Source organism: Salvelinus alpinus, chromosome 12, assembly GCF_045679555.1.
Source record: "Salvelinus alpinus chromosome 12, SLU_Salpinus.1, whole genome shotgun sequence".
NCBI classification, from domain to species: Eukaryota; Metazoa; Chordata; class Actinopteri; order Salmoniformes; family Salmonidae; genus Salvelinus; species Salvelinus alpinus.
Genome location: NC_092097.1, coordinates 41,377,769 through 41,401,620, shown reverse-complemented (window position 1 = coordinate 41,401,620; position 23,852 = coordinate 41,377,769). Strand labels below are relative to the sequence as shown.

The window sequence follows — 23,852 nt, the reverse complement described above, 5'->3', positions numbered from 1 at the left end:
GAACACGTCCCGGCTCAGCTTGGTCCTGCTGCGTTAGCAGCACCCTGCGTTCTCTGTTACCATTCTCAGTTAGCTCTTTACTCCCTCCCTCGCTGTATGTTCTACTGGTCTCTACATTTACATGCACTCAGGACGATGAACTTTACTTTTATGATTTGAACAAGACTTCCTTCTGCTGGGTTGTTTACTTCTCTGCCTGCTGAAGTCTGACATGTTTTAGTAGGAGCTGCTTTATTATCCCTTTATATTTGAGCTATTAAAGAACATGAAGGAATGTGCTTTAAGGGAAACGGCCATACATGAATGTGTCAGTAAGGGGATTCGGTTTTCCAATCGCTGGAGCGTTCGATCCTATAGTTCATCTCAGGTAGTAGACATAATATCTGTTCTCGCAGAGCGGCAATAAATTGCATGTTTTACTGCTGCGAGTGACCCTGTTATTAGCGGATTGGGAAATGAATGACTTGCTACTACATTCATGTACCAGTGTGCCGTGGGGTGGCGATGGTAGCTGCTAGCCTCCTGTTTTACTGCTCTGTCTGAGCCTGAGCCTGAGTCTGAGTCTGAGCTCGCCACCCTGAAATAGAGTGATCTACAAGAGTGTGGAATTATGTGGGTGTACGTGGGTGTGAGGGAGAGTGAGTGCTGTATTATTGCTGTTTCTACTCCTTTGTCTATTTGGGTGTGTCTGTCTTGTGGTGTACAACTGTTGTGTACTTCTCACTGGGGACACCATGTCATTTCAACGTGGAGAACTGGGTAATATTTGGTTGAGACGATGAACAGTGAGATTACAACCTATATTTACCCACTTTAAATTATTACATAAGAAGAACTTTATAGTTGCAGTAACCACAAAATGTGGCCATGGATGTGTTACTCATTTTAAGGTTGTATGTTACATTAGTTTGTAAGGTAGCCTTTTCCTGTATTACACAAGTAATATTGAATTGTGTTTGGTTGAGCTTTAATTCCAGTTTGTTTGATTACTTTCACTTAGTCTTGCTTTAATTCCAGTTTGTTTGATTACTTTCTTCATATCCAAGGCATTTTCCACGTAGATTCCACATCACAATATGTTGATAAATTACGTTAAAACAACGTTGATTCAACCAGTTTGTGCCCAGTGGGTTGTGTGTATGTCTCTGTGTTTGTGTTAATGTGCGTATTTCTTAATGTCTGATACCCCTCTAACTAACTGTGCCCTTCCCATCAGATGACCACATACGGGGCGTTCCTCCATAAAGGGGCGTTCTGTAGGAACACCTTCAACCTGCTGGATCTGCTGGTGGTGGGGGTCTCCCTGGTCTCCTTCTGCATCCAGTCAGTACCTGCTGCTACCCTCCGCCCACACTATTTCCTTTCTTTCTTTCTCTCTCGCTCCCTCTCTCTCTCTCTCTCTCTGTCTCACTTTTTCTCTCTCTCTCTCTCTCTCTGTCTCACATTTTCTCTATCTCACACTCTGCTATCTGTCTCTTCATCATATTCCTCACCCATTCTCCCTCTCTCTCTGTTTCTTCTCTCTTGCACACTGTCCTAACACATCATTTTTAATTGATATGGTCCAGTTAGATATGGCAGTGAATGGTTGTATTTAGAGAGTGCGAGTTTGTTTCTGACAGTGAGTTCCTGTGATGACATTTAGGTCCTCTGCCATCTCAGTGGTGAAGATTCTGAGGGTCCTGCGTGTGCTTCGGCCCCTGAGGGCTATCAACAGAGCCAAAGGTCTCAAGGTAGACTGTAAACCTCCTACTCTTTCTCTTTATGTATCATATTACTTGCCACAGTATTGGTAGAACAATTACAGTAAACTTGTGATAGTTTGTTACAAAAACCTGTGCCGTGCGACAGGTAAAAAAAGTAATAGTTCCCGTAACTGTATCGTTACTATAGCTCCTTGTCTTCTTTGACATATATTGACCTTTCATCAATGTAATGCCATCTTACCGTTCAATGACTGCTAACATTTTAACTTTGACCCTTGCAGCACGTAGTCCAGTGTGTGTTTGTGGCCATCAGGACCATCGGTAACATCATGATCGTCACCACGCTGCTGCAGTTCATGTTTGCCTGCATAGGAGTACAGCTCTTTAAGGTCAGCACAGTAACACTGGTTCTAAGATCAGTACTATAACACTACGTAACTACACTGTCAGCGCCATAACACTGGTTCTAAGATCAGAACTATAACACTACGTAACAGCACTGTCAGCGTGGTAACACTGGTTCTAAGATCAGTACTATAACACTACGTAACAACACTGTCAGCGCTGTAACACTGGTTCTAAGATCAGTACTATAAGACTACCGTAACAGCACTGTCAGCGCTGTAACACTGGTTCTAAGATCAGTACTATAACACTACCGTAACAGCACTGTCAGCGCCATAACACTGGTTCTAAGATCAGTACTATAAGACTACGTAACAGCACTGTCAGCGTGGTAACACTGGTTCTAAGATCAGTACTATAACACTACCGTAACAACACTGTCAGTGCTGTAACACTGGTTCTAAGATCAGTACTATAACACTACTGTAACAGCACTGTCAGCGCCGTAACACTGGTTCTAAGATCAGTACTATAACACTACCGTAACAACACTGTCAGCGCCGTAACACTGGTTCTAAGATCAGTACTATAACACTACGTAACAACACTGTCAGCGCCATAACACTGGTTCTAAGATCAGTACTATAACACTACGTAACAGCACTGTCAGCGCCGTAACACTGGTTCTAAGATAGGTACTATAAGACTACGTAACAGCACTGTCAGCGTGGTAACACTGGTTCTAAGATCAGTACTATAACACTACCGTAACAGCACTGTCAGCGCTGTAACACTGGTTCTAAGATCAGTACTATAACACTACCGTAACAGCACTGTCAGCGCCATAACACTGGTTCTAAGATCAGTACTATAAGACTACGTAACAGCACTGTCAGCGTGGTAACACTGGTTCTAAGATCAGTACTATAACACTACCGTAACAACACTGTCAGCGCTGTAACACTGGTTCTAAGATCAGTACTATAACACTACTGTAACAGCACTGTCAGCGCCATAACACTGGTTATAAGATCAGTACTATAACACTACTGTAACAGCACTGTCAGCGCCATAACACTGGTTCTAAGATCAGTACTATAACACTACTGTAACAGCACTGTCAGCGCTGTAACACTGGTTCTAAGATCAGTACTATAACACTACTGTAACAGCACTGTCAGCGCTGTAACACTGGTTCTAAGATCAGTACTATAACACTACCGTAACAACACTGTCAGCGCTGTAACACTGGTTCTAAGATCAGTACTATAACACTACTGTAACAGCACTGTCAGCGCTGTAACACTGGTTCTAAGATCAGTACTATAACACTACTGTAACAGCACTGTCAGCGCTGTAACACTGGTTCTAAGATCAGTACTATAACACTACCGTAACAACACTGTCAGCGCTGTAACACTGGTTCTAAGATCAGTACTATAACACTACCGTAACAGCACTGTCAGCGCCGTAACACTGGTTCTAAGATCAGTACTATAACACTACGTAACAGCACTGTCAGCGCTGTAACACTGGTTCTAAGATCAGTACTATAACACTACCGTAACAACACTGTCAGCGCTGTAACACTGGTTCTAAGATCAGTACTATAACACTACCGTAACAGCACTGTCAGCGTGGTAACACTGGTTCTAAGATCAGTACTATAACACTACGTAACAACACTGTCAGCGCTGTAACACTGGTTCTAAGATCAGTACTATAACACTACCGTAACAGCACTGTCAGCGTGGTAACACTGGTTCTAAGATCAGTACTATAACACTACCGTAACAGCACTGTCAGCGCCATAACACTGGTTCTAAGATCAGTACTATAACACTACCGTAACAACACTGTCAGCGCTGTAACACTGGTTCTAAGATCAGTACTATAACACTACCGTAACAGCACTGTCAGCGCCATAACACTGGTTCTAAGATCAGTACTATAACACTACCGTAACAACACTGTCAGCGCTGTAACACTGGTTCTAAGATCAGTACTATAACACTACTGTAACAGCACTGTCAGAGCCGTAACACTGGTTCTAAGATCAGTACTATAACACTACTGTAACAGCACTGTCAGAGCCGTAACACTGGTTCTAAGATCAGTACTATAACACTACGTAACAACACTGTCAGTGCTGTAACACTGGTTCTAAGATCAGTACTATAACACTACTGTAACAGCACTGTCAGCGCCGTAACACTGGTTCTAAGATCAGTACTATAACACTACCGTAACAGCACTGTCAGCGCCGTAACACTGGTTCTAAGATCAGTACTATAAGACTACGTAACAACACTGTCAGTGCTGTAACACTGGTTCTAAGATCAGTACTATAACACTACCGTAACAGCACTGTCAGCGCCGTACATTTACATTTACATTTAAGTCATTTAGCAGACGCTCTTATCCAGAGCGACTTACAAATTGGTGCATTCACCTTATGATATCCAGTGGAACAACCACTTTACAATAGTGCATCTAACTCTTTTAAGGGGGGGGGGGGGTTAGAAGGATTACTTTATCCTATCCTAGGTATTCCTTAAAGAGGTGGGGTTTCAGGTGTCTCCGGAAGGTGGTGATTGACTCCGCTGACCTGGCGTCGTGAGGGAGTTTGTTCCACCATTGGGGTGCCAGAGCAGCGAACAGTTTTGACTGGGCTGAGCGGGAACTGTACTTCCTCAGAGGTAGGGAGGCGAGCAGGCCAGAGGTGGATGAACGCAGTGCCCTTGTTTGGGTGTAGGGCCTGATCAGAGCCTGAAGGTACGGAGGTGCCGTTCCCCTCACAGCTCCGTAGGCAAGCACCATGGTCTTGTAGCGGATGCGAGCTTCAACTGGAAGCCAGTGGAGAGAGCGGAGGAGCGGGGTGACGTGAGAGAACTTGGGAAAGTTGAACACCAGACGGGCTGCGGCGTTCTGGATGAGTTGTAGGGGTTTAATGGCACAGGCAGGGAGCCCAGCCAACAGCGAGTTGCAGTAATCCAGACGGGAGATGACAAGTGCCTGGATTAGGACCTGCGCCGCTTCCTGCGTGAGGCAGGGTCGTACTCTGCGAATGTTGTAGAGCATGAACCTACAGGAACGGGTCACCGCCTTGATGTTAGTTGAGAACGACAGGGTGTTGTCCAGGATCACGCCAAGGTTCTTAGCACTCTGGGAGGAGGACACAATGGAGTTGTCAACCGTGATGGCGAGATCATGGAACGGGCAGTCCTTCCCCGGGAGGAAGAGCAGCTCCGTCTTGCCGAGGTTCAGCTTGAGGTGGTGATCCGTCATCCACACTGATATGTCTGCCAGACATGCAGAGATGCGATTCACCACCTGGTAATCAGAGGCGGGAAAGGAGAAGATTAATTGTGTGTCGTCTGCATAGCAATGATAGGAGAGACCATGTGAGGATATGACAGAGCCAAGTGACTTGGTGTATAGCGAGAATAGGAGAGGGCCTAGAACAGAGCCCTGGGGGACACCAGTGGTGAGAGCACGTGGTGCGGAGACAGATTCTCGCCACGCCACCTGGTAGGAGCGACCTATCAGGTAGGACGCAATCCAAGCGTGGGCCGCGCCGGAGATGCCCAGCTCGGAGAGGGTGGAGAGGAGGATCTGATGGTTCACAGTATCAAAGGCAGCCGATAGGTCTAGAAGGATGAGAGCAGAGGAGAGAGAGTTAGCTTTAGCAGTGCGGAGCGCCTCCGTGACACAGAGAAGAGCAGTCTCAGTTGAATGACTAGTCTTGAAACCTGACTGATTTGGATCAAGAAGGTCATTCTGAGAGAGATAGCAGGAGAGCTGGCCAAGGACGGCACGTTCAAGAGTTTTGGAGAGAAAAGAAAGAAGGGATACTGGTCTGTAGTTGTTGACATCGGAGGGATCGAGTGTAGGTTTTTTCAGAAGGGGTGCAACTCTCGCTCTCTTGAAGACGGAAGGGACGTAGCCAGCGGTCAAGGATGAGTTGATGAGCGAGGTGAGGTAAGGGAGAAGGTCTCCGGAAATGGTCTGGAGAAGAGAGGAGGGGATAGGGTCAAGCGGGCAGGTTGTTGGGCGGCCGGCCGTCACAAGACGCGAGATTTCATCTGGAGAGAGAGGGGAGAAAGAGGTCAAAGCACAGGGTAGGGCAGTGTGAGCAGAACCAGCGGTTTCGTTTGACTTAGCAAACGAGGATCGGATGTCGTCGACCTTCTTTTCAAAATGGTTGACGAAGTCATCAGCAGAGAGGGAGGAGGGGGGATGAGGGGGAGGAGGATTCAGGAGGGAGGAGAAGGTGGCAAAGAGCTTCCTAGGGTTAGAGGCAGATGCTTGGAATTTAGAGTGGTAGAAATTGGCTTTAGCAGCAGAGTCAGAAGAGGAGAATGTAGAGAGGAGGGAGTGAAAGGATGCCAGGTCCGCAGGGAGGCGAATTTTCCTCCATTTCCGCTCGGCTGCCCGGAGCCCTGTTCTGTGAGCTCGCAATGAGTCGTCGAGCCACGGAGCAGGAGGGGAGGACCGAGCCGGCCTGGAGGATAGGGGACATAGAGAGTCAAAGGATGCAGAAAGGGAGGAGAGGAGGGTTGAGGAGGCAGAATCAGGAGATAGGTTGGAGAAGGTTTGAGCAGAGGGAAGAGATGATAGGATGGAAGAGGAGAGAGTAGCGGGGGAGAGAGAGCGAAGGTTGGGACGGCGCGATACCATCCGAGTAGGGGCAGTGTGGGAAGTGTTGGATGAGAGCGAGAGGGAAAAGGATACAAGGTAGTGGTCGGAGACTTGGAGGGGAGTTGCAATGAGATTAGTGGAAGAACAGCATCTAGTAAAGATGAGGTCAAGCGTATTGCCTGCCTTGTGAGTAGGGGGGGAAGGTGAGAGGGTGAGGTCAAAAGAGGAGAGGTGTGGAAAGAAGGAGGCAGAGAGGAATGAGTCAAAGGTAGACGTGGGGAGGTTAAAGTCACCCAGAACTGTGAGAGGTGAGCCATCCTCAGGAAAGGAACTTATCAGGGCGTCAAGCTCATTGATGAACTCTCCAAGGGAACCTGGAGGGCGATAAATGATAAGGATGTTAAGCTTGAAAGGGCTGGTAACTGTGACAGCATGGAATTCAAAGGAGGCGATAGACAGATGGGTCAGGGGAGAAAGAGAGAATGTCCACTTGGGAGAGATGAGGATCCCAGTGCCACCACCCCGCTGACCAGAAGCTCTCGGGGTGTGCGAGAACACGTGGGCAGACGAGGAGAGAGCAGTAGGAGTAGCAGTGTTATCAGTGGTAATCCATGTTTCCGTCAGTGCCAAGAAGTCGAGGGACTGGAGGGAAGCATAGGCTGAGATGAACTCTGCCTTGTTGGCCGCAGATCGGCAGTTCCAGAGGCTGCCTGAGACCTGGAACTCCACGTGGGTCGTGCGCGCTGGGACCACCAGGTTAGAGTAGCAGCGGCCACGCGGTGTGAAGCGTTTGTATGGTCTGTGCAGAGAGGAGAGAACAGGGATAGACAGACACATAGTTGACAGGCTACAGAAGGGGCTACGCTAATGCAAAGGAGATTGGAATGACAAGTGGACTACACGTCTCGAATGTTCAGAAAGTTAAGCTTACGTTGCAAAAAATCTTATTGACTAAAATGATATAGTACTGCTGGCTGGTGAAATAGGCTAGCTAGCAGTGGCTGCGTTGTTGACTTTGTTTGAAAGTGTAGCTGGCTAGGTAACCTCTAACTGGCTAGGTAACCTCGACAATTACTCTAGACTACACAATTATCTTGGATACAAAGACGGCTATGTAGCCAGCTAAGCCGTAACACTGGTTCTAAGATCAGTACTATAAGACTACGTAACAGCACTGTCAGCGCTGTAACACCAAATTGGAAGAAAACTGACTTAAACGGGGGACCACTGAAACCCATCCAATATGAAATGCTTTTTTTTTTTTTTCGTTGCTAAACATTTTGCTATGGTGTGTCCTAATGAATTAGACCCTTGTGTGTAGACACTATCCCAGACAATGAAGATGTGTGTGTTTGCTTCACAGGGGAAGTTTTACCGCTGTACAGACGAAGCCAAGTCCAGCCCAGACGAATGCAAGTCAGTAGCTTTTGATACATTTGTCCATCTATAGCTACATAGTAAACTGACACCAGTCATATTGTACCATAAATACTTTCATTTACTCTACAGTATGTGTTCTTTAGTATCTTGTGAGTTGAGCATGTTGCCCATAGACATACATATTCACAACATCCACAATATTCATATTGTTAATATATTGTACATCATAGGCCTAACCCTATATCCTGACCTCTGACCTCTAACCTCCCAGGGGCACCTACATCCATTTTAAGGACGGGGACGTGAACCAGCCAGCCATCCAAAAGAGAGTGTGGCACAACAGCGAGTTCAACTTTGACAACGTGCTGATGGCCATGATGGCTCTTTTCACCGTGTCTACCTTCGAGGGCTGGCCTTCGTAAGACACACTCTCATAATATATACTCAAATACAATATTAAACACGTTCATATTTTTGTGTATAAAAAATAACAATTAAACAAAAATGTCTTCTCTCTCTCTCTCTCTGCTCTCCTCTCCCTCTCCCTCTCTCTCTCCTCTCTCTGTCTCTCCTATCTCTCTATCTCTCTCTCTCCGATCTCTCTCTCTCTCCTATTTCTCTCCTCTCTCTGTCTCTCCTATCTCTCTATTTCTCCTCTCGGTCTCTCCTATCTCTCTCCCTCTCTCTCTCTCTCTCTCTCTCTCTCTCAGGTTGCTCTACAAGGCCATAGACTCTAACAGGGAGAACCTGGGTCCCATCTACAACTACCGCATCGAGATCTCCATCTTCTTCATCATCTACATCATCATCATCGCTTTCTTCATGATGAACATCTTCGTCGGCTTCGTCATCGTCACCTTCCAGGAGCAAGGAGAGAAAGAGTACAAGAACTGTGAGCTTGATAAGAACCAGGTCAGTTCATGTGTGTGTGTGTGTTTAGAAGAACAAAACATGTGTGTGTGTGTGTTTAGAAGAACAAAACATGTGTGTGTGTGTGTTTAGAAGAACAAAACATGTGTGTGTGTTTAGAAGAACAAAACATGTGTGTGTGTGTGTTTAGAAGAACAAAACATGTGTGTGTGTGTGTTTAGAAGAACAAAACATGTGTGTGTGTGTGTTTAGAAGAACAAAACATGTGTGTGTGTGTTTAGAAGAACAAAACATGTGTGTGTGTGTTTAGAAGAACAAAACATGTGTGTGTGTGGGTGTGTGCGTGCGTGTGCATCTGTACGTGTGTGTTCATGTGGTGTTTATGTGTGTTTATGAGTTTTGTGGCACTACAAGTTTAGTCTGCTCATCCTTCCCCACACTAAGGTTCTCAGTGTGTTGCTATGCAGTTTGTGTGTATACCAGGGTTTCCATTAGGAAAATATGCCTCCAGACATTTGACCAGCAGCATTTAAATGTAACTGACATTTGATAAATGTACCGGACCCGTATGCGTTGGGTGCGTAACCTGATTATGACTGCTCAGAGTGACAGAAATCACATTCAGATTATAGTCTTTCATATTAACAGAGGATGCAATGATATCCGGTTCTTCTTACCGAATTCTGATACGTACTTTGAACATGTTAGAATAACTGTTCTCACAGCCGATAAGACGAGTAACAAACAGCAAAATCACTACCTATGTCAATCTACTATCCCTCATAGTAGAAAAGTTGACCTATTCTATTGATCAGCTTGGAGAGAAAGAAATAGTCTGTTCCAAACAGACTCTGACTGTGAGATGATAGATCCCAAATTCATACAACCAGTAAGCCGAGGCTACAAAAATAAAAAACGTTAAAAAGCAATGAGTCTGATGCAACAGATCAGATCGTTTAGCTTAAAACATGAGTGCAGCAACGTGCACAAGGCAGTAGGCTAGGCGCAAATGTTTGTTCCATAATGCAATTCATGGGAAAACACGGTTGTCAAAACGCACCTGCGAGCGGTTTCATGTGACAGAGATAAAAATATCTGTTTGAAATGTAGAAAGAGGGGAGATGAAATATGCAACAACTAGCATGGGTTGTTAATATGACTAGGGTTGTGCCTTTGTCTACTGGACAATGAAAGAAAGATTATATAAAATAATTGCCTCCACGGATATGGTCTGATTTTGGCTACTTTGAAGAAAGGTAAGACATGCCTCATAATATGTACTGTAGTATGAAGGCTGCCTTCCATTACCAATGCATTTGCTGTTTGAGATGCTGCAGCAGCAGCTCCCACACTGTCTGACAGATTTCACGCTCAAAGGCTCAGTATCTGTATGCTGTACGCATGTGAGAAATAAGATACATAACAAGTATACTGTACACACGAGCCAGTTTAATTCCACAAAATTATACAGTGCATTCGGAATGTGTTCCTTCACTTTGTCCACATTTTGATACGTTACAGCCTTATTCTAAAATGGATAAAATTATAATTTTTCCTCATTAATCTACATATAATAACCCATAATGACAAAGTGAAAACAGGTTTTATATAAAAAATATATATAAAAACATTTAAACAGAACTACCTTATTTACATAAGTATTCAGACACTTTACTCAGTACTTTGTTGAAGTACCTTTGTTAGCGATTACAGCCTCGAGTCTTCTTGGTTATTTTATTTAGCGGCTTTTCTAAATGTTTATTGGCCAAAAGCCGGTTATTACCAGCTAACAGAAATCCTGGTGTATACTATACTGTGTGTACAGGTATGCAATGAATAACTGTGTGGCTTCTCTCTACAGCGGCAGTGTGTGGAGTATGCCCTGAAGGCCCGTCCGTTGAGAAGGTACATCCCTAAGAACCCCTACCAGTATAAGTTCTGGTACGTGGTCAACTCCACAGGGTTTGAGTACATCATGTTCGTCCTCATCATGCTCAACACGCTCTGCCTGGCTGTGCAGGTAAGAAGAAGCTCAACCCAACCCATTCAGAGGCCGTAGTCTTGTCGTAACATTTGTTATTATACTCCGGTTATTAGAAATAAAAAACATTGATTGTTCTCCTTCCCTCCCTCTCTATCGCTCTATCTCGCTCTCCATCTCTCTCTCTATCTCCCTCTCCATCTCTCTCTCTATCTCTCTCTCCATCTCTCTCTCTATCTCCCTCTCCATCTCTCTCTCTGTCTCCCTCTCCATCTCTCCATCTATCTCTATCTCCCTCTCCATCTCTCTCTATCTCCCTCTCCATCTCTCCATCTATCTCTACCTCTATCTCCCTCTCCATCTCTCCATCTATCTCTCTCTATCTCCCTCTCCATCTCTCTCTCTATCTCCCTCTATCTCTCTCTCTATCTCCCTCTTCATCTCTCCATCTCTATCTCCATCTCTCTCTATCTCCCTCTCCATCTTTCCACCTATCTCCCTCTCCCTCTCCATCTCTCTCTCTATCTCCCTCTATCTCTCTCTCTATCTCCCTCTACTGTAGCACTATGGCCAGTCTGCAACATTTAACTATGTGATGGACATCCTCAACATGGTCTTCACTGCTGTTTTCACTGCAGAGATGGTGCTCAAACTCATCGCCTTCAAACCTCGGGTAAGGACACACACACAAACACACACCCGCAGACACACACACACACACACACACACACACACACACACACACACACACACACACACACACACACACACACACACACACACACACACACACACACACACACACACACACACACACACACACACACACACACAAATGCATGCATCTGTGCACACAGACGGACACACAGACGGACACACACACATACATATTCGTGCATTTCCCGTCTCACATAGATCCCCATTTGTCTATTTTGTGGGTGTATTGTCTGTGGCTGTTATGTGTGTAGGTGTCTTTGGTTATTGTGTGTACATTTACATTTAAGTCATTTAGCAGACGCTCTTATCCAGAGCGACTTACAAATTGGTGCATTCACCTTATGATATCCAGTGGAACAACCACTTTACAATAGTGCATCTAACTCTTTTAAGGGGGGGGGGGGGGGGGGTTAGAAGGATTACTTTATCCTATCCTAGGTGTACAGTACAGTACCTTCATTTGTTGGTTGTTGACTTGTTTACACCCTGCCCTACCCCTTCCTGCTCCTCCCTACCCCCTACTGTACCTGGTGGCCCACACACAGCTTTGTGTTGAGAAGAAGGACAGGGACCCAGTAAGAGACTGAGTGGTGTGGTGCAGTGCCTAGAGACAGGACTCTCTCTCTCTCTCTCTCTCTCTCTCTCTCTCTCTCTCTCTCTCTCTCTCTCTCTCTCTCTCTCTCTCTCTCTCTCTCTCTCTCTCTCTCTCTCTCAACTCTCCTTCTCTCTCTCTCTCTCTCTCTCTCTCTCTCTCTCTCTCTCTCTCTCTCTCTCTCTCTCTCTCTCTCTCTCTCTCTGTATCTCTGTATCTCTGTATCTCTCTCTCTCTGTCTCTCTCTCTGTCTCTTTGTGACTACTAGTGCATACCTGGGAAAACTAACCAGTGACCTAGCTAACTTTCTAATACCTTAACATTTAGAGTTCAGTAATTCTATCAACGTGTTTTATTGCATACTGTCATTTACAATACAGTTGTACAGTGGAATATATGCATTAAACATGCAGATAACATTTGAAAGTAACTGAAATGACACCAGTAGCCCAGTATTAACCTCACCACCTAACCACTGCCTACTCCCCTGACCTCACTCAGGGGTATTTTGGGGACGCCTGGAATGTGTTCGACGCCCTGGTGGTGATGGGCAGCATAGTAGACATTGTGCTCAGTGAGATTGATGTAAGTAAGCCCCACCCAACCCTCCTTGGCCCCGCCCCTGATCTGTTCCGTCTGATCTGTTCCCGGTCATCTGTCCTCCCTCTATGTATCTATGTTCTGGGGTGTGTTCAAGAGGGTGTACCGTTACAGAACGTTTAGATAGAAAAGTATTGTGTAGAACAGATATGACTGTCAGATAGAATAGGCAATTGTATTAGCTTTATTTGTTACATTTCTATCTGCGACATGCTGGACGTTTTACCTCACTGAATGCACCCGCTGGTCTTTGGTTGTATGGCCTGCTGTTTCTGCTGACTTCAGCTCCTCTGCTACCAAAGGGCCTACTCAGTCTCTCTGTTATTGATTGCTCAGGTCTTAATGGCTACTTTTCTATTTGTCTTTTTTCTCTCCTTCTCTGGCCCTACCTGCTGCCTCCCTACACAATCCTATTCACACTTATTCTCTTCTCATTTTCTCTCTCTCTCTCGTTCACAATAACATTATTGCCTCTGTTATCTTCTCTGTTTTCTCTCTTTCTTTTTCATCCCCCTCTCTTCCCCTTGTGTGCTGTGGCTTCTGTTAACAGCACTATTTCACTGACGCGTGGAACACATTTGATGCCTTAATTGTAGTTGGTAGCGTCGTTGATATTGCTATCACTGAAGTGAATGTAAGTACTGCCTTTTCTGCCTCTCTCGTGGAACTGAAGCCTTACGATAACGCCAGAATTGACAGTAGCACCAACATTATTCCCAAGTGTGTTCTGAGATTGAGGAAGGTGCTTGTGCTTACATTCAGTGAACATTAGACTGAGAGAGTAAATCCAAGCATCTTCCTCATATCACTCTCCCTCTCCCCTCATGAATTCTATTATTTTACATTAGGCCCACAGTGCCCCCATGTTAGCTAGTTGGTACTACAATTCTGCTGCTCCTAATTTACAGTAATGCCCACAGTAAAATTAACACTCAAATCACTATAGATGATTAGGAAATGTACTGTATATATGTGTCTAAAAATGATAATCTGTAGAATAGATCCTATTGGATTTTGTCATTGTTTGATAACATATGTTTAGGTCATATATCCATTGGCTTTGTCTGTAAGGCTTCAGTTGGCTTGTGATTCTTGTCTTGTACTGTCCTGTCTGAAAATGTACTGTCACTATTGAAATGAACCCCTTTACCTAGCTCAGTGTTTTTGTGCTACTCAGATCTTATACAATGGGGTACTGTATAAACATGATGATGAAATGTTTTATTGTTTGAACAGCTGTTACGATGCCTCTGTATACATGGACGTTTCCCGATAGAGGTGTCCCACGCTTTGTAACCATGGGGATCTATAGTTGGGTTACAGCCGTGTGATGTTGCTATGTATCCGCTTGGTTTTCTAACCCTTATACCTCTTGTTCATTCTGTTTCCATAGAAACTTGTAGAGGCAAGTATGGCAATGATCCATCTCCCTGTTTTGCGTGTTAATCTGTTTCATAACAACTTTATCTTCGGGACCCAATTTATAGTGTAAATGGATTAAGAAACTCAATGCTATTAGTCATCTAGTGTTTTATCGTCTTGGTCAAAGAATTGTTCTGAATTAATGTCATTAAAAAAGCTATAGGAAATCTAGAGAGTCATCTGTTAATCAGATAACCCAGGTTAAGTCTTGGCCTGGTATAGTTATTGTGTCAAGACAGGGTAAAATGCTGGATGACTGCTACTTCCAGCTACTGTAACAGACTACTGCTATAACATTGTTCTCTGCATGGCCCTGATGGACAGTGCTCTATTAAAATGACTGCTACTAACATAACTTTACTAACGCAGCACTCTTTTAGGTCACATACAGCACTGTGTAATGCTCATACATAATGTCAATAATGTGTTTAATCAATACATATCCCAGACTGTCATGGACAGGTACCCTCTGACAATGAACACACACACACACACACACACACACACACACACACACACACACACACACACACACACACACACACACACACACACACACACACACACGTACATTGTTTTTCATATTGAGTAGATTCAGTAAAGGTGCTTATTTATAGGTGAAGTGTAGCAGAGCCTTACTGCTCAACTCTCTCTCTCTCTCTCTCTCTCTCTTCCCTCTCTCTCTCCCTCTCTCTCCCTCTCTCTCTCTTCCTCTCTCTCTCTCTCTCTCTCTCTCTCGCTCTCTTTCTCTCTCTCACTCCCTCCCTCTCTCTCTCTCTCCCTCTCTCTCTCTCTCTCTATGTCTCCGAGTGCTCTACTTTCTAAGCTGCAGTGCTGATTCTCTGGAGTCACCATATGTCAGTGTGTTGGTGTCTGTTCCTAGTTTATGTGGATATGAATGTGTTCGTGTCTGTTCCTAGTTTATGTGGATATGAATGTGTTAGTGTCTGTTCTTAGTTTATGTGGATATGAACGTGTTAGTGTCTGTTCTTAGTTTATGTGGATATGAATGTGTTAGTGCATGAGTGTCTGTGTGAGAGCTGGTGTGTTTTTCCTGTATTTAACATGCATATGTTGGATACTTATGCATGTTGGTGTGTGTGCGCGCGTGCTTCCATGTGTTTATATGTTAAAGTCAGGCCTTCTATATGTGTGTTGTTTGGTGGTTTGGTGTTGATTTCACAAGGCCTTTGACAGAGGACCTTGCGAGGCCCATTTCATCCTTCATTGACTGTTGGTTTGCATGCTGCTGTTCTGTCCCACTGTCTGTCATAGACTAGATCAGAAACGCCACTCAGTTGGGCTGTTTTAACTTGTGATCTATGATCTATGTTTATGTGTGGCTATATTATAGCTGCTCGTTGTTGTTACCCAATCACTGGGCTGTGTACCTCCTCTCCTGATGCATGCTGGGAAAGTGTCAGGTATTCCCATCTCCCTAACATCCTCCCCATGTCCTGCCCCCCCCCTCCCCCCATCAACCCACAGATGGCACGTGGCCCTGCACCGGTCAGTCCCGTCCACTTGCTCACTAACCATTTGTGACCCTTTGTGAAGTTTGACCCTCCTCTCTCGCCATACCTCCTCTTATCTGTTTCTCCTCCAGACAGAATGGCCCTGGAGCTCAGAGCAAAGCTAGGGCACAATGCTACACATAGAAATAGAATGTACAGACAGAGGTGATTTAATATGGGATTGAGAAACATACTTTTACATTATATTTCTTCCACAGCTTTGTGTAGGGTCTGCTTCTGCTTAGCAACACAATTAAAGCGGCACGGTCAATATCAATTTCAATCAGGGTCAAAGTTGAATCACAAACACAGGCAATGTAGATAGACACACATGGAACTAAAAGTAGCAGGCTAAACTAATGTTAATTTACAATCAGTGTATGAGCCTCATGTAAGAACCAGTGCACTTATAGCCCATCAGCAGGTGTGATGGAAGTTATCATGACTGTCATCTCTATCACACTGATGGTGCTTCAATCAATGAGGTAGCTGACTGTGAGGTTCTTTGTTGATCTTGTGTTTATGTCTCTGTGAGTGATTGTCTCTGTCTTCTGTTCTGTCTTCCTATGTAGTGAGCTCTTAAAGCTCACAATGGAGCTCATGTGTAGAGAAGGTCCAGGTGTGTAGCCTTCAGTCAGGTGCATGGCCATTTCTTTTTTCTCTCTCTCTCTCTCGCTCTCTCTCTGAACTCTTTCAGTCACTTGATATTTCTCACCTCTGTCTCTTCCTTCCTCTATTCTGTTTCTCTCTCTTTTTTTCGTTCCCTCTCGCCCTTTCTCAACCCCAAACATTCTATCTTTCTCTCTCTCTCTTCCTCTTCTCCCTCCCCTCACTCTCTCTCTTTAACCCCTCTCTTCCTGCACTGGACGATGAGAGCGCCCCCTAGCGGTGACTCTGATGCAGGTCACTGACTGACTCTCGACATGCATGGGGTTACTGCGTGCGATGCTAACAGATACCACTAACGGCTCCTAATGCCGCCTCCTCCTCATCATCAAAACTTGTCTTGCGTGTATGTGTGCGGTGCTTGTCTGCAACAACATGGCAATGCTGAACGCATGCTCTATCAAACGCTGTTGGTTGACCAGGATTAGCTAAAGAACCTCCTCAAGCTTTATTATTCCATGTGTTATGATTTCTTGTTCATTCCGCACCTCATAACGTTCCTGTTGTTCAGCGTGAACCACTGCGCTGTAGGAGATGAATGAACTGAAGGCATGTCTGTCTGGAGTTACTCTACTCATACTGTCCACTGTTGACGACATCACTCAGTGTTCTTCCTGTACTGTTGCTGTGAAATCATACATCTGAAATCATACAATGGTTCATAGTTTCTCTCACAGTTTCTTTCACAGTTTTCACAGCTGTGTTTTGATGAAGAATATACTGTTTTCCCATATAGGTGCATTTTTAAAGGCCCAGTGCAGTCAAAAACCTTGTATTATATATATTTTCACACTATAAGTTTGGAATAATAATGTGAAATTGTGAAAATTATGTTAATACCATTTTAGTGTAAGAGCTGTTTGAAAAGTGCCTGAAATTAAAACCTGTTTTGGTGGGATGGAGTTTTGGCCTTCCATGGTGACATCACCATGCTGTAAATTAGTTAATAGACCACTCCCAGACAGTCCTAGCAAAATTCTCGCTTGAGAAATTGCCCTTTGCTAAGAAGCTATTGTTGTTTCTTTTTGACCATTTTAATGAAGTTACTTAATTGTTACCCAGAAATGATATGATATTGAGATAAACAACAGCTGCATTGGACCTTTAAGAGTTGTGACTAATACAATATGATATTTTAAAACACCTTTGACTACCTTTGTATGTAATATTTTACTAAATGTGTGTTGGTGGGGTGTGTTTGTGTGGATTTATGTGTGGGAGAAAGCGAGTGTCAGTTCGCAAAAGACAGTGTTTGATTTACAGTTTTAGCCTGCATGTCCAGCCCCTTAAGTGAAATGTTGAAGTAGAAAAACTGAATGTAAGTAATCTGAAAGTAATCTTTGGACAAGACGTTATATGAGTAGGAGGGGAGAAGAGGTTGTAGTATTATAACCGGTTGACAGGTATAAATGGGTTATATATGGGTTGTGCGACTTATCACTAAAATAACACTTGTTATAGTCATGTTAACATTATGTTTGGAACATCATGTCCATAAGCATCATATTAACAGTCTGGGTCAGTCAAATAATGTTTCAGAAACATTGTTATAGCATTATCCATATGTAGAGCCACAAGCTTTTTCATCTTGTTGTTTAAACCATTTAAAACCATTACGATAATGTATGTCAGTCATTACCATTACACAGGGGGAGTGATAAAGTTATGTTTCAGTCTTAAACGTTAACTTAAGTGTTATATTGTCTTAATGCTATGTCAGTCTTAAATGCAACGTAAGCGCCACATAGAAGTTCTTAAGCGTCACAGTATGTTGTCTGACAGTCTTAAACATTTAAAGTGTTAAGATTCTGTTCTGCGTGTCATCACCGTTATGTTACATAGGGGTTGTGATTTAGGTGTGAGTCAGTCGGTCTTTCAATGTTACAAAAACAGTGTATAAACGTCAAGTGTCGAGACAATGTTGTGTGTCAGTCTTAAACCTAACGTAAGTTTAATTTAAGCGTAGTGACAGTATATGTAGTTACGTGTGTCTTTAATGGTGCATACGTCTTAAACATGGTGATAATATTGTGTTAAAGTATAAGGGAGACCTGAGGGTTGTGATACCGTTGTGTGAGTCATTAACACAGGTCTTTGATTTTAAAGCCTACGGAGGCTCCTCAGTTGGATGAGTCGGGGGTAAGATGCTCTTCCCCCAATCAGGGCCCTGCCCTGTCTTCTCTGGGCTTGCATTGGTTTATGTTGATCTTTATTTTATCGTCTTCAATCTATATAACCTCCTCTAATCTTCTACATGGGCTCTTCTAAAACCTCGCCTTTTTAATTTATACAATTAAAAAGTTCTGTTTTCATTTTAAGATTGGTTTGGTTTGGTTTCTTTACGGTTCTTTTTGGTTGTATTTTTTGTTTACGTTTTTCTGCTCTTCATTTTCCTTTTTTGGTTTGGGGTTATTATTTTGAAGGAGAGTGTGTCGGTCACTCAAACGTGGCGGAGTGCATCCCCATGGTGAGGGCGGTTCTGTCCGCTCCTCCTCACGTTTGTATCGCTGACACCGCTGCATGGTCTCTGCTGTGCAATGTTCCCTCTGCGTGCGGCAGTGACCCATGGATGACCCCATGGGGTTGGGATCATGACCTCTGCTATGACCTCTGACCCCTGCTGGCTGACCTCTCTGGGGGGATCAGTCCCACTGTGACTCCGCATGCAGTGACTCTGGACCGAGGGTGCCATGCTTGTGCTGATGTGTCCAGTCAAGTTATGGCAAGGTTTTCTTTCCTACAGCATGCACCCTGTCCCTCTCGTCCTCCCCTGTAGGTCTGTCTGTACTGTAGCAGGGCTCCTGGCAAAACTTCACCACCAGCCTCTTAGATACAGTTACATAGCAGATACACTCCAGCTAAACTGCATATGGGAATACTCCTCCCACTCTGTCACTCTAAACTCCTCCCACAGAGTTTACCCCACTGCTGTTTCCCCAACTTCTCGTCATCAGGGCTACAACAAATGTATGAAATGGTTGGTGGTCCCTGAGGAGAGGGTTGGGAAACTCTGCCCTAGTAGATGCAACAAGTCCAGGATTCGTCTGGTTTGAACAGAAAGTGTCTTGATGGCCATAACATGATACTTAGATTAATGTGAAATATAATGCAAACTTGATCAAAGATGAATCACAAGGATACGTAAAATCGCCACCATCCCCCAAACAACCCTCAGAGATGTTAGTTGAGTAAAGATGCAATACATGCTGAATCAGCTCATATATATCTCACATCTCAGTCTCAGTAAAGGCCAGTCACCGTTAGTATCAACATTTGATTTAGTATACATGCATGTAGTACTTTGAGTACTGTTAAGTGCTGGTCCAGGCATTGAAGCACAGCCAGGTTCCCTGTGTACACAGGTTATTCCTTTTCATGGTTTTGAGTGTGAGTACCTTTTGAACTCTACATACTGTATATTCTTTCTCCTGCGCACCGGCCACCTTCCATTCTAGTCTGAGCGCAAACCCTCATGCTGGCTTTCTACAAACACACACACACACACACACTCCGATCCTCTAATGCTGCCTCCGTCTCCTACAGAACACGGAGGACAGTGCTCGCATCTCCATCACCTTCTTCCGACTGTTCCGAGTCATGCGATTGGTCAAGCTGCTGAGTAGAGGGGAGGGCATCCGCACCCTCCTGTGGACCTTCATCAAGTCCTTTCAGGTGAGTAGGCATCATCCACTCAGCTCATTTACCAGGCTATTAATGAATTGAACTATCTCTGGTCTCTTTCTTTCTGTCTCTTTCCCTCTCGCTTTCTGTCTCCCTCTTTCATTCTAATTCTCCTTCTTTCATTCTCCTTCTCCTTACCATTTCTCTCATTCTTCTCGCTCTCATTCTCGCTGTCTCTCACTCTGCCCTCTCTCTGCCTCTCTCTCTCCCTCCAGGCTCTGCCCTATGTCGCCCTTCTGATCGCCATGCTCTTCTTCATCTATGCTGTCATCGGCATGCAGGTGAGTCACTGAAACTGAGAAACTATTTGTTACTAAACCATTCTCCCCAAAATATCTTCTTCTTCATCTCACAGTAACAGCCTCACTAAACCTCTTCATAAAGAGTAGCAGTACACCTGGGTCAGTCTCACGGTAACAGCCTCACCAAACCTCTTCATAAAGAGTAGCAGTACACCTGGGTCAGTCTCACAGTAACAGCCTCACCAAACCTCTTTATAAAGAGTAGCAGTACACCTGGGTCAGTCTCACAGTAACAGCCTCACCAAACCTCTTTATAAAGAGTAGCAGTACACCTGGGTCAGTCTCACAGTAACAGCCTCACCAAACCTCTTTATAAAGAGTAGCAGTACACCTGGGTCAGTCTCACAGTAACAGCCTCACTTAACCTCTTTATAAAGAGTAGTAAAATTGTTTTCGATTGCATACGCTAATGAACACAACCCTGTTCTTCACACGGTATGTAAACTGACCCTTGTTTATCTATATTGTTTGTTTCAGGTGTTCGGGAAGGTAGCCATGGTGGATGGCACCCACATCAACAGGAACAACAACTTTCAGACCTTCCCTCAGGCCGTGTTGTTGCTCTTTAGGTCTGTAGGGGTCAGGGGGTCAGCGTGAGAGGTCACATGGGCAGAGTTCACCCAGACGATGTAGCGTTGAAGCGCAAGACTAAACATCTTTGCTATTTCGGTCCCGTAGCTACCACGTTGTAAGAGCATGAAGCGAACCCGTGCACATGCACAGATATACGTGTGACTGTCTGAGAGCGAAGTCATACTTCTTCCTCATCGCAAATTCTGCATTGCTGCTCGTGCAACGTCATTCCTCTAAAGTTACCTTTAACAACGTTTTGACCCTTAAAGGGATAGTTCGGGAATTTAGCAATGAAGTCCAGCATAAAGGAAGTTATGCTAGCTGTATCCAAATACTTCCAGTCTTTGTGCTAAGCTAGTTAGCATTGGCTTGTGAAACTATCTCAAATTTCATAAAAATGCTATCCACAAGTTCATCCGAAGTAGATAAAGGGCCTCATTGCCAAAATTCCAAACTATCCCTAAAAGTCTTCATCAGGAGATGTGGTTGTGAAAAGATTATGGTAATGCTGACTAGGCTATCTGATGAGTGATGTTTTTGTCCCAGGTGTACCACAGACGAGGTAAGGAGATATGTTGATGACATATGGTTGTGAATAGGTTGTGCAAACGTTATGCTGAGGTATCTTGACGAGTCATGTCTTGGTCTCAGGTGTGCCACGGGGGAGGCGTGGCAGGAGATCATGTTGGCGTGTGTGTCTGGAAAGCTGTGTGACCCAGAGTCTGACTACAACCCTGGAGAGGAGATGACCTGTGGAGCCAGCTTCGCCTACATCTACTTCATCAGCTTCTACATGCTCTGTGCATTCCTGGTGCATAAATACACTTAGATACACAACATTCTGTACATACTGTACATACTGGACACACTTATACACTAGGTTTGCGCTGTATACCGTATATACCGTATACCGGGATATTTGGAAACAGCCACGGGATGGTTTTTCAATATCGTCAAAACTATTTAACAGTAAATGTGAATATTTGTAGCTACGTTTAAAGTTAATACCTGCAGTCAAATTGTGCAATACGTTAGGAGATAAAGCAGATTGCGTTCTTCATTTCACCTGTCATGTTATTTTACATTATGAAGGTTACCGTAGTTCCTCAGAACAGTTGAGCCAGTCATGTGTTTGTAAATAGCACAATGGGAGAAAGAGAGCTGCTGAGTCCATAGCGTTCTATATCTAGCGGTGAGTCTCAGGTGTGTGTTGCACATGAGATAATGAAGTTACACTTGTATGCAAATCACTACTAAATGTTTGCCATCAGATATCTTATAATGGCTTTCTACCAGGAGTCAAAGAGCTCTGGATGAGTTATCTTTACAGCTGCCATTTGTTCCCTGTGCTTCCTACTAGCATTTTTTCCCCTCCTTTTTTCTCCCCTCTGCTCCATGTACACATGCTGCTCTTTCTTCAGAAAAGCATGCATCGCAACTTTGTTCATTTGCACAATTTCTCATTCACTTTCACTTGTAAATGTCCACACTCACCGAAAATAACATTTGATAGCTGCTAGCTATGCTTGCATAACTTTATGAGCTTAATTTGCCTATCTTTGCAATTAGTTTATGTTTGTTTTCACTCATTAGCATTTAGCTAACAGCATCTATGTGATTTCATTATTAGTTTGTGCTTATTTTGTTAGCATTCTGATAATAGAGGGCCAATGGGCTCTTCTTGCGTTTTTAGCACCCCCTTGTGTGCTATGCCGGTAATACCATAAATCCTGGGATGAGAGAAGGTTGGTATGAAGATATGAAAATCTGGAAAATGTTCAAGCCTATTATACACTCAGCAGACACACACTCAAACACATACACACCAGCATACAGGCATACACTATAAATTCTCACAAATACGCTCACACAGATACAGGCCTATATTCCCACAATAACTGTAGCCTGTTCTGTTCTTCTAATCTAGATTATCAATTTGTTTGTGGCTGTCATCATGGACAACTTTGACTATCTGACTCGTGATTGGTCGATCCTGGGTCCTCACCACTTGGACGAGTTTAAGAGGATCTGGTCTGAGTATGACCCAGAGGCCAAGTAAGTGTGTTTTGTGTGTCTATTTAGTGCAAATATTTGGCTGTATTAACCTGTGTGAGATTATGTTTGAGATTAATTTCTGTCTGTTCTGTTGCAATAGTCTCTGAGTGCATGTTTATATCTTGCTCTCTCTCTCTCTCTGACACAGGGGCAGGATTAAACATCTGGACGTGGTCACTCTGCTCCGACGCATCCAGCCTCCTCTGGGCTTCGGCAAACTCTGTCCTCATAGAGTGGCCTGCAAGGTACACCCTCTCTCTGGTCTCTCTCTCTTTCTCCTTTTCTCTGCTATGATATCCCTCTCTCTCGCTCTCTATTTTTCTCCCTCACTCTCTCTCTCTTGTAACTCTCTGTCTCTCTCTCCCTCAAATGTTTCTGGCATGTGTTGATCCCTATAAACAGCATGTAAGTAACTCTCCTTTTTCCTTCTCTCAGAGACTGGTGGCCATGAACATGCCTCTAAACAGCGACGGCACCGTGATGTTCAATGCTACCCTATTTGCATTAGTACGCACAGCCTTGAAGATCAAAACTGATGGTAGGAGACACAGCACAACACCACAACAGTATCATCTGTACAGTTTGTATTGATAGTGACAGGACATGTGTTGTTTATCTGTGCTGTAGGTAATCTGGAGCAGGCCAACGAGGAGCTGAGAGCGGTCATCAAGAAGATCTGGAAGAGGACCAGTATGAAGCTACTGGACCAAGTGGTGCCCCCTGCTGGTGGTCAGTCAAAACACAACATCCTAGTAGCAACACACAAATTAGATCCCGGTAGCATATATAGACCCACACGCACACTAT

General features: G+C 44.2%; 1 protein-coding gene across 6 annotated transcripts in view; it reads left to right on the top strand.

The window, feature by feature from the left end:
* The window catches only part of LOC139536141 (voltage-dependent L-type calcium channel subunit alpha-1D-like), a 128,356-nt gene that overhangs the window by 79,200 nt on the left and 25,304 nt on the right, over nucleotides 1–23,852 (top strand). For 3 of the 6 annotated variants that reach the window (XM_071336366.1, XM_071336363.1, XM_071336362.1), the window contains 18 exons: nucleotides 1,217–1,323; nucleotides 1,646–1,733; nucleotides 1,988–2,095; nucleotides 8,056–8,108; nucleotides 8,344–8,490; nucleotides 8,783–8,984; nucleotides 10,804–10,962; nucleotides 11,486–11,596; nucleotides 13,383–13,466; nucleotides 18,541–18,573; nucleotides 19,978–20,106; nucleotides 20,331–20,396; nucleotides 20,895–20,986; nucleotides 21,642–21,801; nucleotides 22,918–23,045; nucleotides 23,194–23,290; nucleotides 23,481–23,583; nucleotides 23,673–23,774. In XM_071336366.1, the coding sequence (XP_071192467.1) occupies nucleotides 1,217–1,323; nucleotides 1,646–1,733; nucleotides 1,988–2,095; nucleotides 8,056–8,108; nucleotides 8,344–8,490; nucleotides 8,783–8,984; nucleotides 10,804–10,962; nucleotides 11,486–11,596; nucleotides 13,383–13,466; nucleotides 18,541–18,573; nucleotides 19,978–20,106; nucleotides 20,331–20,396; nucleotides 20,895–20,986; nucleotides 21,642–21,801; nucleotides 22,918–23,045; nucleotides 23,194–23,290; nucleotides 23,481–23,583; nucleotides 23,673–23,774 (1,969 nt within the window). The remainder of the gene's footprint in view (nucleotides 1–1,216; nucleotides 1,324–1,645; nucleotides 1,734–1,987; nucleotides 2,096–8,055; nucleotides 8,109–8,343; nucleotides 8,491–8,782; nucleotides 8,985–10,803; nucleotides 10,963–11,485; nucleotides 11,597–13,382; nucleotides 13,467–18,540; nucleotides 18,574–19,977; nucleotides 20,107–20,330; nucleotides 20,397–20,894; nucleotides 20,987–21,641; nucleotides 21,802–22,917; nucleotides 23,046–23,193; nucleotides 23,291–23,480; nucleotides 23,584–23,672; nucleotides 23,775–23,852) is intronic. The other 3 variants (XM_071336364.1, XM_071336368.1, XM_071336365.1) reach the window with 2 other exon arrangements.